Raw genomic sequence first — 14,244 nt, forward strand, 5'->3', positions numbered from 1 at the left:
CAGAAAATAGTAAGTCAGTCCAGCAAGGGAGAGATACAGTCAACATGAGCAAACAGTACAAAACAATGCTCTGCATTTCCATGCTGCTCTTCACAGGGGTGAGAGTCAGCCTGTGCTGCAGAGATGGAAAGAGAGATAATCGCTATTCCCCTCCCTTGTTTATAAAAAAAAAAAAAAAATGAAGATTTCCTTGGTAATAAAGGTGAGAGGGAATGTTTTAGGCCTTTCTTTAGATCTATATCTAAACTGGATTCTTTTTAAATACTTTTCAAGAAAAAGGTTCCACTGTATATCCAATAGTTTGTGAAGTGACTGTATACTTACCATCCAGAAAAAAAAAAATCAGTTAGTTCTCAGTAAAACAAGGAACAACTGACCACAGTTCATGTGAATTCAAGTAAAATCGCATGCCAGTACTAGTTTGAAATCAGAATAGCAGTAAGCCACAGGCTCAGTCCTTTCCTTATTGAAGTCAATGGCAAAGCTCAAAAATGGAAGAGGAATCAAAAGAACCTGAACATCCTCTGAGTTGCACCTTAGCCTTAAATTACAGCTTAAACCAATGATGATATTTAGCAGGTTTCAGACCAGCAAGAAGCCTTTATCATCACCGCAGAGTGGGTCAGTCCTTACACAGAGGATGTGAACGTAAATAAAATAAAGAATGTTTTGCACAATACCAGGTATACGCTGCTTAGTAAGTTTAAATAAAAAGACAGTTCTTACTATCTTGAAGAGGGAAATCAAGGCATGGAAGGAAAAATGCTCATGGTCACACTAAGTCGTTAAATTGTAAATGCCATACAAACTTGCACAACTTCCACCTTTGTTATATTTCTGGCTATCAAGGTAAAAATTCATTCACAGGAAATGAATCCACAGTTCAGGTCTCTGTTATTGCTAGTGCAATTCATGCACTTCTTCATGGACATAAAAATTATTTAAAAATGTCTTTTACAACGGATTCAGAGCAGCCTTTGTCATAAGAATGATGGCTACTCGCTTAATCACTGGAAGTTGCAAATTGTAGCTCATTTTTTGGCCTTTGCACTTAGGAATCTTTAAAAGTATAAAAATTGCAGGAAATGTCTCCTTTTCTCAATTCACGGATAGAATTTGGTATTCCTGTACTCTTTTTGAAAAATGGAAACATTTGCTAGTTTATACTAGAACAACAAATAAAAGCTTTTTACAAAATCTTCACTAAATATTCTTGAGAATTTCTATTGAAAGACTGTCACTTGCTGTGTTTTTTAATGTGGTAAATTAAATAAAACAAGAGCAATCATCAAATATAAAATAAGTAAAACACTTACTTCCATAGGGGGATCCTGTTGGAGAGCCGTTAATGAATCCAGGTGACCCTGGAACACCCAGATTTGACATAGGGACGTTGCTGTAGCCATTCATACTATTGCTGGAAGTGCTGTAATTGGACTGCTGAGGAGTGGAACTGGATGAGTAACCTCGGGGTGAGATGCTGCTTGTATTACGAATGTAACCTAAAAAYAAAACACATCTCACAGAATGTTAATGGATTTGGCTTAAACCGTATTTTCCATGCTCAAAGAAATTATATATTTAGAAGCAGATTAATTAAGAMAGTTAAGCATGTACTCAATTCAGTGGGTTTTATGCACATGCTTTCAAATTAGGCAATCTTAAGTTTTAAAACAATGTGGGCAACTAACTTTTTAAAGGGAACTGCTATATTTTTTTCTATTCAATCAGATTTGATTTGTTARAAGTTGAAATTTGTTCTGAGATCTGGAAAAAATGTGTGAGCTCATCCTTTAATGATGTAGAATTTATAGTATATGTGGGATTTTCTACAATTTTAGAAGGCAGGTTATACTTTTCAAATTATTTATGAATTTTTCTTTTTATAACCAATATGTAGTTGGCAGCTTTGGCATTGAAGATACTGTGTGTGGGGAAAAGAATAACCTAGATAAGTGAAAAAAACACTTTTGTCTTTAAAACAAAATCCCAAACATTTTAGAACCAAAATTTAACTTTTTTCTCACCAAAAGCAGACTTGAAAAGAAGAATACATTTGCTGCTAGAATTAAAGTACAAGGCTATTATAGCTGAAGAATGTTTCCACTAAAAAGTTTTCACTAGAAAGGTGTGATCCAATAGCTACTTTAGAAGTAGTTACCATACAGACACCAAATCAGGTATATATCTGCTCATTGAGATTATGATACTCTAATTCAAATTTGATAACTTTTGCTAGTTTTATAATAATCTCTTATCCACATAATGACATTTTGCATGGCATATGTAGAATTAACTTCATGTAACATGGTTTTACAGCCTTAGASTGTTAAATACAACTGTTCATGCAGTCAGACACCACAGACTGTGTGTTACAGGAATCCAGTGTTAAACTGATCAAACACTCAAGAGTCAGAAAATGGCTGAAGTTAAGTTATCGTTGCTGTTAGCATGCCATTTTGTGATATGTTTTCCTTAAAAAACAATGATATATTATGAGTCAACATAGTATGTTGAACATACACAAACTGGCAAAATCAACCTTGTTGAGGAAGAAACACTGGAAAAAAAGATTCCCTGACTCTTCAGCAATGGGTATTTTTTCATTTGATGTCCTTGATCTTTTATGAGAAAAGAGATATAACTACAAAAAGTTATTGAGGAAAGCAGGGAATGAATCCGGAGTTAAGTCAATATAAAAAAAAATATGCAAGAATGACTTCAACCACGTCTGAATGGAACCTGGTGCGGACATAATACCATCCAAATGTGATTTGGTGTTATTTAAATTAACACTGTACTGCTTGCAGTAGTTACCTTGGTTGTTCCCCTGTGTTGAATCTGAAATGCTGACTCCTAACTGGCTACCATARGAGTTAATTCCCATCATACTGCTGTGAGCAGGAGAGCTAGACAGTGCAGGGATCTGTCCAGGATTCCTTGGTACACTGTAGAGAGCTTCCGCAATATCTGCAGCTCGTTTCAGAATGATATCCTGCAGTACAAGGAAAGGGACAAGATCAATAGTTTTCTTGGAGAAAATTTCTAGAATTTATTACAAAACCTCAAAATACTTCACTCCCGTTTTGAGAGTAGTCATTCTGACCTGGTTGTTATGTGGTGTTCCATACAGTGCCTCAACTAGGTCAGCAGCTCGTTTCAATAGCATTTCCTAGAGAATGAACAGATGCACAAACCTCACATTTTAACAGAAATGGATTTCAGTGCAAGTAAAATCATGGGCTAGTATTTTCTAAGCAGTAAGTGAATAGTGATCATGCGTGAACGTTTTGAAAACTACCTCTCTTAAAGAGGCATTCTTTGCCCATTATCAGAAAAATCAATCCCCTTACAATACCTCAAACTAGACATCTAAAAGCATCAGTTGCTTTGGAAAGCACTGATGTGCACGCAATCGAAACGTCAGTCCCCGCCGCGAGTTTTGTGGGACCCGTGTTCCATCTTTATCTGGGAGCTCTCCATAGTCCTGAAACTGCTTAAGAGCACTAACTTGAGAAATTGTGGAGAAAATTTTCAGACATMCCTAATTTGAAAGCAGAAACTCAATTCTCTACTAGATTTCACTATATTATTTTGTATAGATGAATAAAAATCCATTTAACTTCCATGTCCATGTATTTTTTTCTCAATAATGGTAACCAAATAAATAAAAAACCTTAGCTAGTTTCCTAATCTTCTGTTACCACTGTAGGTAGGTACTTWAAAAAAGTAGGACTGACTGACTGACTTAGTTATTTAAAAAAATCATCTTCCATACAAAAAAAATTATACATTATGCTATTTCAGAATATAACAGCTAGGTAACTAGCTAAGGTTATAATAATAGCTAAGGACCATGAATATGAACTGGGATGACAGCTGCATTGGACTCTCCTATTAGCAGTAAAAGAAAGTTCACAGGCATGTTTGATCCCCACAGGTACCAGTTACTGCATTCTACACGATCAAATTCCAATTTGGAACCTACCCCCAGATAAAATCATTATGATGCACTTTTGTTTCTTTTATGAGTTAAAAGTGAAAGACAGTATTTAGAGGGCGCTGTGAAATGCTTGAAAATATGTTACCTTAGCTAGTCTTTCTGGGTCACCAGGATGTCTTGGGATGACTTTTTGCAGTCTTTGGAAACCATAATCTATGGTAGGTTCATTTAAAGCTGAAAAGGAAAACAGGAAAAAAAAAAAAAAAAGATATATGACATGAATATGCACCTTAGGTAATGAAACTTAAAAAAATCATTCCAAAAAAAGATGTATTTCACAGCAATTCATAGCAGCTTCTCCACTGTACACCCGCCCTTTCAAAATAAAAACAAAACAAAACTCAAAACCTTTCCTTGACTGAGTTCCTAGAAGGATACATTGGCTAATTACTCGAGCAGACCCTGATCTCTGCATAAGATAAGCTGAATTATAAGCAAAGCATTATAAGATCTTCACATTATAAGAACTTCTACATGAGCATGCTTCATCTCTTTTTAAAGATAATTCTGTATTCTACAGAAAACTGGGACATATAAGCTATATTAATGTTGGACCATATTATACAAACTAGGTCCCCCGACTCCTGATACCCTAACTGCACCTATTTAATTGTATATGTTTCTGCCATTAGCTATATTAAAAACCCTTCAATTCTTCTGTAATTTGTTAAATAAAGAATTAGTGGTATCTTCCTGTGCACTGGTGTGTGTGTGTACACACATGCACACTCCCCCACGCCTGCTCATTCTGGTGGGCACAGCCCAACTGAATGTACATGCTCATTTTCTGCAAATGCTCCAGGAAATGCATTCCAGGAAGCAGAAATGTTGAAGCAAATGACAAAGTTTATGTGAATGCTGCCTGTAAAACTAACTGAAAGTATTCCAATGGGTAGCACTAGTGAGTTTGGCTTACTCAGCGAGGCAACAAAGAACGCATGATATCGGCGCTTGTAACCGCYCCAGGTTCCACTGCTGACTTCTCACCATCTATTAGAAACTGAGTGAGTGATTTGAAGGATGCAGCAGAGAAGCATTGCCACAGAATRTTCTGTTTGTTAGGAGAAATGTATTTACTCTGTATGAACCTGACCATGGAGTTTATATAGTAAGCTATGGTACGAATGGAAATTAGAACAGGGCATCAATATTCATTATGTAGTCAGAAATCAAGAGCACTGTTCCTGCACACATAACAACAGTTTCCCCCAGGCTCCCCCCCAGATTTTGCCATCACAAACAAGGCTGCAGCTTTCATTTGGCACGAGGGTCATCCCCTGTGCGTGGCTATTACGCATACCTTGCCACTCCGCTGTAATGACGTGAATCTCTAGTGGCTAACCCAAGGTATTTTTGACCCARCTACTCAGTTAGTACAAGCTCATAGAGCCCCACTGGCAGGATAATTTCACAAAACCTCACACTCTTTGAGTCACTCTACTATGAAATCTTGACCAATAATTATCTAATTTCTGATTATTCAAAATTAAACTGATTCAAATTAATATAGACACCAAATTTAGTTRTTTAAAATTCTGCATTCTCGTAGGCTCTGACTGCCCTCTAAGACATTAGCATTGTCAGTATTTACTAACACAGTCATAGGGCTGTTTTTTGAGAACTTCCTTATACTTCAGGATGTTCATTATAATTTAAATGATACATCCATGCAATCGTGTGCTGAGAATCTTACTAAGAATTTCATTAAGTATTTAATAAGTAACATATATAATTCCTTTAGCAATATCCTCACCAGTGCTAGCTTCTTCCATTCTCTTGTGATATTTGTGCTTCTTCAAAAAACATGTTTTGAAAGAACCGCTGACATTAGCACAGGTGGAAGCACCTGATTCCAGGAGATGCTGACGGCAGTTATTGCATCCTCCCAAATACACCCAGCGCCTCGCAGGTAGCTATCTGAGACACCGGACRAATGAAACTATCAAGTGAGACAGACCATTACGCTGATCCAGATTTTCTGTTTATCTGTGTCTGTCTTTGGTAAAAACATGAAGGTAAAAGGTCACATTCCCCACTGAGATACATTTTTGTATTTACTTTTTATTAAATAATTACRGCATGGCATGGAGTTTAAATATTACAGAAGATAATCAAGTGGGAATTGAATAGAGAAAACCCAGACCTGAGAATTTAGTCTTGGCTATACTTAGAATGTCTTTGCTCTCCACTGGGAGCCATTCTGGTTTGCTTAAGGAGTTTAATAATACACATTTCAACTGCCACAGAAACTACATCCCATCTGGGAAGAGCGTTTTTTTGTTTTTTGTTTTTTCCCCAATAATCCTGAGAATTATAGGCCAAATCTCTCAAGAGTCTATACATCATTACATGCCATTTCTCTTCTTGATTACAAGTCTAATCAGTTCAAGTTATATATCTTAAGCTAAGAAAAAGCAATGTAAAGCATCTGGGAATTTAAATATATATGTATATATAGTTGACTAAAAATAGCTAATGGAAATATCCAAAAATCAAACCAGAAAAAGAAATTGGCTATTGTCCAACATTCACTTGTTTTCCAAAGGGCTGACATGCACATTTTCATTCTGTTCTGATAAACAGAAAAAYGTTTCTCAACAACGTAGAATTGTGCTAAGAAGAATTCAGGCATTTTAAATCCATGTATATATTACATCTTTCATCAGAAAAGATTTTCTGTACAGCCTGCAAAACTGCCTTACTACTAGTTTTGAAATGAAAATTTCTCTCATGAAATGCTGTTAAAAAACAACATCCAACACTTGTGGAAGTAGATGGTACCTTTCCAGCTGAAGCTGCAACAGGTGAAGGCAAGATGTGGAACCCCTCAGCAAGTTTAAACAGCTTCACCACAATACCACCTCCACAGAGGAAAAAAAAAGGGGGGGGGGGAGCTATTGGATCAGTAGTGATTTAGCTACATATGTTACATAGAAATATGCCAAAATTAGATCCAAATGCTGTTGGGTGCATGGATTCAGAGACCATAAAAGGGTCTGACATGGAAGCAGAATGCTCATTATTTCCTACAAATCAGGTACCTGAAATGAAATCCCCAACAAAGGTGGTTCAAGTATAGCAAAATCCCTTTGGCAATTCCCAAATCCAAAGGTGTTTCAAGCACAAGAGGTATCTTGAATTTCCCAGAACATAATGTAAAAGAAAGATTGTGCATTGACGTAAGATTGTGTGTTCAAAAAAAGAGGAACAATCTAGTGAGTAAACTAAATTGTCRCTTCATTTACAAACCTCACTCGAGCATAACTGTTCCAACAACAGAAYTGTCGCAGTCAGTAGCAAGGGCGAGGTCAGAAAGCCCCACAGCTTGCCTGACCTGATTTACGACAGGGCTCAAACTGTATGGCACAGTGCTGCCTCCTTTATATTGTTCCTTATCCTCCAAAATCCATCCTTTCATTTTTAATACAAGTCTCCAGCATTGTGACTCACTGGGATAGAAAAAAAATCTCTCACACTTGAGCAACTGATGCCATGACATCTGTCTGCATTTGCAAAACCTGAAACAACAGCTCAGTCCCATTCGTCTCAATGGGGACTAACTCAGATACCCAATGATAGCAGTGCTGACATTTAAAATATTAATTATTTCACCACACATCAAAGCACAGAAGACTGGTGAAGGAGGAAGATGTAATGAAGATCTGCACAATTTACCATGAGTGACAGCTCACTCTAATACCGTCAGTGAACGTCTTGGGAGATGCACACTTTTCCTCTCCTCCAATCAAAAAGAGGCCACAGTCAAAGACCTTAGCAAAGTTGTGCAGCTCATCTTTGCTTTACCTTATGAAGCGGCCCAAAGGTCGAGAAGCCCGCGCTTCGCAGAGTAGAAGAAACAGAAGAAGTGAGAAGAAACAGAGCATGCAGAACCTCGAGGTGTGTCTGTGACAGGAAACTGAACCACAGAGCATAGGTAATATTTTGAGTGTGATGCCTAACGTCCTTAGAGATGCTAGCACAGAGCAAACAGGGCACCTCTCGTGGATTTAAAGGTGTGAATTCCAGCCCTGCACCACTGACTACCCTCACACAGCCCAGCTGCAAACAGATGCTTGGTATTCACGCTGCAGAATCAAAACTGCCATGCTGCAGGCTGCAGAAACTTGCTGGTCCATGCCGACCTGTTGGTCACCTGGGTTGGGGGATGCACATACACACAGGTCAGTCCACTCAGAGCAGCRTATTACAGCCTACAGCTGGAAGTTCGCCACCAGAAGTGTACTGCAACCTTTCTGCTTCCCATTCACACTCACTGCAGCCTTTGGTTTGTGACATTATCCCGTCCTAGGTTGTATTTGCTGTACTGGTAACAGCTGTTCCAAACACCCTCCTTCTAACACAGCGTTGTCTCCTGTATCATGTGTCTTCAACAGGCTAGAACAGTCTCCACAAGTGTGTTGTGTCGTATCACTCATATTCTGGCTAAGGTTAACTTCCAGATCTCACGGTATCCTTGTAAGCACTGTTTCCCACAAGCAGATAACAACACCTTCTCAAATCTACTTACAAGCTTTAGCAAAACAGCACCTCCTACCCTTGTCACCTGGCACACAGACTGATACAGTAGAACTGGGAGTCCAACATATCCTACAGATTATTTTATATTGCATTGCTCTGACAATTTAACCCCCGGAGGATTTCTTCACAGCAAGGAAAATTATGCTCAAAATCTTCCCGATGCACACACTCTTAGGTTAGCATCTCTAGGACAAACTAAATGCAGAGCTGTGATCAAACTTAAGGTATGAAAGCCTATGAGACATATCCTCAGCTGGCATAAMCTGATGTAAGTGTTATTAAAGTCAATGGAACTATAATGGAACTACTTCAAGCAATAGAGAATTGGAATTTGTGTATTATTAAAGGCAGAGTATGAGCCTACTGCTAGATTAGTAGCAGGGAACAAATGCCGAACACACAGAGCATGGAGACGTGTGCCTAACTTTATTCACACCAGCCTAAGGTTCACACTGGGACTAAATATTTAGCTGTGGTGAATTAAAAATTATACTTTTTAACTCTCATTTTAAAGATATACCCATTACTAAATTATGTAAATTGGTTCAGCAAACCCTGTTATGTAACAAAACATCTCTCCGGATCTTTGCTGTATTCTCTGCAGTATACTGTTAGATGTCCACAGAACCCCACTGTCTCCACTCTTGCAAGAGTTTTTCATCTGGGATCCTTATGGAAAAGCCCACATATTACATTTTGGCGATGAGAGGAATTTGATGGCTGAGTTGCAGCACCCTGAATGATAGCACTTAAGAGTGGAAATGCTGACAGAACCATAACTGCAGCAATGCTATCACAGCACACTTTGCTAGGAGCTTATTATAAAATCACATTACAGAAGGCATATGAGCTCCCGTAACAACTCCACTGTGGCATTTAGATTTACCCTTGAAATTTATATCTATTTTTCTACTCATCTTTTTAACAGTTTATCATATTCTTCTTCAAACAACCTGTCTTAACATTACTCTTAAAAAAAAAAAAAAAAAAAGCTCAAGTATAATCATCAASTATAATCAGGTCAAACATTAATATTTGATTGTATATTAAATATTGAGGCCATAGGCAGATATAAACTTCACACTACTAGGATCATTGTTTTTCTGCTTCCACCCTTTAGAACAATATTGGTGGCCTGGTGATTAAACTATAGACAGAACCTGAGAGCTCTTTCTCCCCTGCACAACCGCAGTCAGGCTGCTCAGCCTTTCTGCGACGGCACCTTGTCTGTAACGTGGATGTACGTGTCTTTGCGGACTGTAACTGGTTCTCCATTTCTGACGGAGTGAGGCCCTGATGAACCTTTTTAGATCCGGTTTTATATGAATAACTATTACTGTTACATCTGCAAAGTGCCTATACCCAGCTATTCAATACTTGTCATATGACTTGACCCTCTGTGCTTTTCATCGGATGTTCTTTCAGCACTTAATAATTATAAGGACGTAATACGGAGAGACCCTGATAGTACCAGGGCCGCTGCTGGTTGCTGCTGTTATTAATGCTGACAGAACTACATCTTCCAATGCTATAAACTTGCTGGATTTCACACTCTGCAACCTCCTAGGCTTGATGTTAAGGTCTCTGCATTTCTTAGGTTTTTGCCTAATGGAGGTTGAATATAGAGGGGATTTATTTAGAGGAGATATTCACATTTGTAAGGGGGACTACAAAGCAAGAGAGAGGTAGTCTTACATCTCTGACATGTTATCATCTCTAAACTTTGTGACAGCTACGAGGACTACATTGCAGTATGAAGTACTAAAACTATCAAGAAAATAATAAGCTTCAATTATCACAAGAAAATGGGTTTTCTCTATGATGCACTGGGCTACATTACCAATAATACTAAAATCTGTTGAGTTTTCTTCCTTATTATTTTATATGATATTCTACTGCCAGACTCTACCCAACAAATAGCTGCACCTCATTATATTATTAAGAGTATTTTGCAGAGTTCTGTGGCTATACACACACACTGTGGGCAGTGGGATTTAAATAATTTGGTTTGCTGGAGTTTTTTCTCTGGCAGCTTCTCTGCTGTCTAATAATTTGGTTGAGTCCTTACTTTAGCCTCTCCTTCAATTGAGGATTAATTCAGATCTGTTTCTTAGGTTTTTTCATTTTCGCAAAATGTGCAGGAACCATATATCTTTGACACACCTATTTTTCTGATAAAACCTAGTTGAAACAAAAGTTATTTGGGAGGTTCTGAAAAAGACTTACGGGCAGAAGGACCTTGTTTGCCTATGCTAAAAAATCAGTGTGTTTGTTCCTAGCAGGACCACAGCAGTCTTCTGATATCACAGCCGTGGAAAGAAAAAAAAATGCCACCATGTTATTTTCATAGCTTAGAAGTTGTTTTTACTGCTATTAGCAGCAACGACCTGGGGGAATTGATTATACAAGTGAGCCTTTACCTAATAGCTGTGTTTATCATTTTCCCTGCCATGGTGGGAGAACTGCAGGTTCCTGAACAGACAGATTGAGAAGTTCTCTATTCTACCCTCACTCAAACAGCTCGGCATCTTCTGTGAAATGCTGTTTTGTAACATATGGCAGTAAGCACCCACTCGCTCCTCAGAGAATGCTAACAGATATCCCTATGCCAATAGCCGCGTTAAGCACGGATAGTATATTTAACTTCCTTCTCTTCTGCTGGTTCCTACATACATCTTCATGTTCTCTTCCATAGAGGCAAACTAATTAACATGTCAAAGAACTGCACTGCAGTTTGATGCTGGTCCTCTCTAGGTGGCACAAGTAAGTCTTGCACTTAAAACAGCTTTACAATGCTAAAAAGACATTTTTTTCCATGAAGAAGTTCACATTCCTATCTTTTACATCTCTTGTGTCACTCCAGTCCTGAACTTCCTTCAGTACAGGTATTAACAGCATACATTTGGTGACCCTCAGTTATACTTGTGTTGAAGACACTGTGAGATCAAGGTCTCAAGAAGCAGAAAATGTCATAGAAGGAGTTTACATTTTCAGTCTGTAGTAATAACCAAAGAATAAACAGTCTCTCTCTCTCTCTCTCTCTCTCTCTCTGAAGGTAAATGCATCAGGCTTAATGCTGTCCCTACAGGTCCTCTGCTACATACAAATCAACAGCACTGCTCCTCTGCAGAAGGACTAAGAAGTTCACCTGTCAAATCTCTTTACAAAGGGGGAGGGGGGAAAGTATTTTCATGCAGATCTGAAATTCTAACCTTTTTGATGGCTTTGGCCAGTTACCTCTCAGTGAAAGGAGACAGGCTTACCCTGCTCGGATTTCAGATTCATCTCTTCCCAAGAATGGATGAATCAATGAACTGCGTCAGAATAAAATGTATTCTAAAAGCTTTTGGTGAAGTTCTGGTCTAGCAATTAATGGCATAATTCTAGAACAACTTTGTACTCCACTGGAGTGCAAGACCAGAAGGAGCTCRTAACATCCTTGAGCTTGATTCAAAGCCAGTTAAACTCAGTGGATATCTTTTCACTGTCTTCAGTTAGCTGTGGATCAGATCTCTACATTATAAGAAAAATAATCCTTTGCCAGTTGAGCTTATACATTTTTAGAGCACCCAGTATAACGGAAGGCCTGAGTCTTGCTGCACTTTTCTAGATGTGACATCATATAAATACATACCTATTTACATACAGAACTACATATTTATTTAGTATGTGTACTAATACGGCATATATAAAATGGCATAGGACAGTATCTGGATCTTTACAAATTATTGCTGCTTTCTAAACTCTAAAATGTCAGCTTTTCATTCAAAATGTTCCAATTTTGGAAAAATTATGATTAGTTCATTCTACAATTTGTTAAGACCTTTCCCTAAAATTATTAATAAAAATTTTGTTGGACCTTCGTTATTTAGTTAAGTCATGATTTAAAATTTGTCACACATAAAACACATTATTTAATGAGGAGTGCTGCTAATAAGAGGCTTTTAAAAATTAAATTGTTGCTTGTATTAACAGAAATCTGAATATTATTTGGTAGTCACAAGTCATTCAACTTAAACACAAATCCATTGTTTAGAACTCAGTGCACCATTACTCTCCAGTCGTACTTAATAGATACAAAACCTTTGTTTTTGTATGTGCATTGCTTGGTATGTGCATTGCATGCCATCACTACTACTACAGTTACTGACAGTTCAGTAAGGTGGTCATCTGGTCTCTTTTTCCTTTCAGATCTATGGATTGCTCTCTCTACAATATTAATGTTCTCCTGCTAGCAGAGGTGAATGTAGGGCATTAAACAAGTTGCTAATCCATTTAAGAATAGAAAAGCAAATGGATTTATTTTCATCTCATCTCATTGGCCTCTCTCAATACAAAATACTCTCCTTRTCCTGTGGGATTATCTTAAAAACAAAAGGTTACCCCCAGTGAGAGAGAAATGTAAACTAAATACTGTTATAAATAAAACATCTTCCGTATGTAGAACAATGCTATCATGATACTGTACACTCAATATATAGAGACAGACCTACACTGCGACAGCATGACCTCTCATCTGCAAAAACTTTTAACATGTAGAGTAACAGCACCTTAACACCTCTGCACGACAATGAAGCCATCTCCTTACACGTTCAAATGCCTCAAGCAGCACAGTGGCCTTCAGCAAGGGGCAAAATAAATACATAGATAAATAAAACACAGAGTTTTGAATACTCTTTACCAACAGACAGACACTCAGAGCTCCAGCTCCTCTAGGGTAAATCACAATTGCCTACCTGTGTAAATAAACCTGCCCGGGGCACCTTTGCAAAACTGTTTGGATTTGTATGATAATGTCACTTCAACCACTCCGGGAATGTGACGTGGAGGTGTCTGAACTCGAATGGCATGAGGTGTAATAAGCTGGGAAATAACAAAAGGAGGGACACAATTATGATATGTCTGCATTATCCCCCCCTCCCCATGACTTTATCCTACACCCTCCAAACGTGCTTCTTGGGTAAATGCTTATTACTACATAGGAAATGCTATAAATCAGGCAGAGGATACATCTGCTCTAGTTTATTGCTTCCAAGAGAGGAAGACACATTTTAGGATAAATCGTCACCAGGAAAATCGTATTGCCTATCCCCATTGTTTAATTGCTGGCTTATGTCTAGACCCAGAGGGATTTTTTTCATCCAAAACTCTGACCCTTTCCATATTCCCTCCCCTCCTCCTTTATTTCTTTATCTTTACCTGTCTCCAGATCCATATTCTTACCCCTACAACCGTTCAGTCCCACTCTGGTACTACTAAGCAGTTGGCCTCAATAATATCACATAGCAAGGAGTTCCACAGAGCAAACGCTCTATGGAAGAGGGTTTCCTTCAGGCAGCTTTGCTTTATATGGCCCACCTTACACACCACAATTTTTGTACCACTACTGCAATAGGCAAATAAAATGTTCCCCCTCCATTTCCCTCAGAACAGTAACACATGTCTTTGCCTTAGCGACAGGGAAGTACTTATGCCTACCTCGCTCCATACAAGCATGGTTCCAAACACAACTTGCAGYCCATCAAAGAAGTTGTCTCCAATAATGATCACCATTGCCCCCCCTGTAGTCCAACCTTCACTTGGACTAATTGCTTTGATGCATGGCGTGGCTAGAAAAAGGACAAAACAGAGCAGCAGGTTAGGGGGTGTTTGCACACAGTTTGAGACTGTTTACAATGCTGGGTAAGCAGCAAGGTGCTGCT

At 38.3% G+C, this 14,244-nt stretch overlaps 1 protein-coding gene across 2 annotated transcripts in view; it reads right to left on the reverse strand.

Moving 5' to 3' along the window:
* Positions 1–14,244, reverse strand: part of EBF2 (EBF transcription factor 2) — a 145,253-nt gene that overhangs the window by 12,171 nt on the left and 118,838 nt on the right. For both annotated transcript variants that reach the window (XM_085301034.1, XM_085301036.1), the window contains exons 9-14: positions 14,021–14,151; positions 13,279–13,405; positions 4,089–4,177; positions 3,107–3,172; positions 2,818–2,995; positions 1,317–1,502 (exon numbers count right to left, since the gene is read on the reverse strand). In XM_085301034.1, coding sequence (XP_085157160.1) covers positions 1,317–1,502; positions 2,818–2,995; positions 3,107–3,172; positions 4,089–4,177; positions 13,279–13,405; positions 14,021–14,151 — 777 coding nt within the window. The remainder of the gene's footprint in view (positions 1–1,316; positions 1,503–2,817; positions 2,996–3,106; positions 3,173–4,088; positions 4,178–13,278; positions 13,406–14,020; positions 14,152–14,244) is intronic.

This window comes from Rhea americana, unplaced genomic scaffold (genome assembly GCF_003343005.1).
Source record: "Rhea americana isolate MKP2758 unplaced genomic scaffold, rheAme1 scaffold_171, whole genome shotgun sequence".
NCBI classification, from domain to species: Eukaryota; Metazoa; Chordata; class Aves; order Rheiformes; family Rheidae; genus Rhea; species Rhea americana.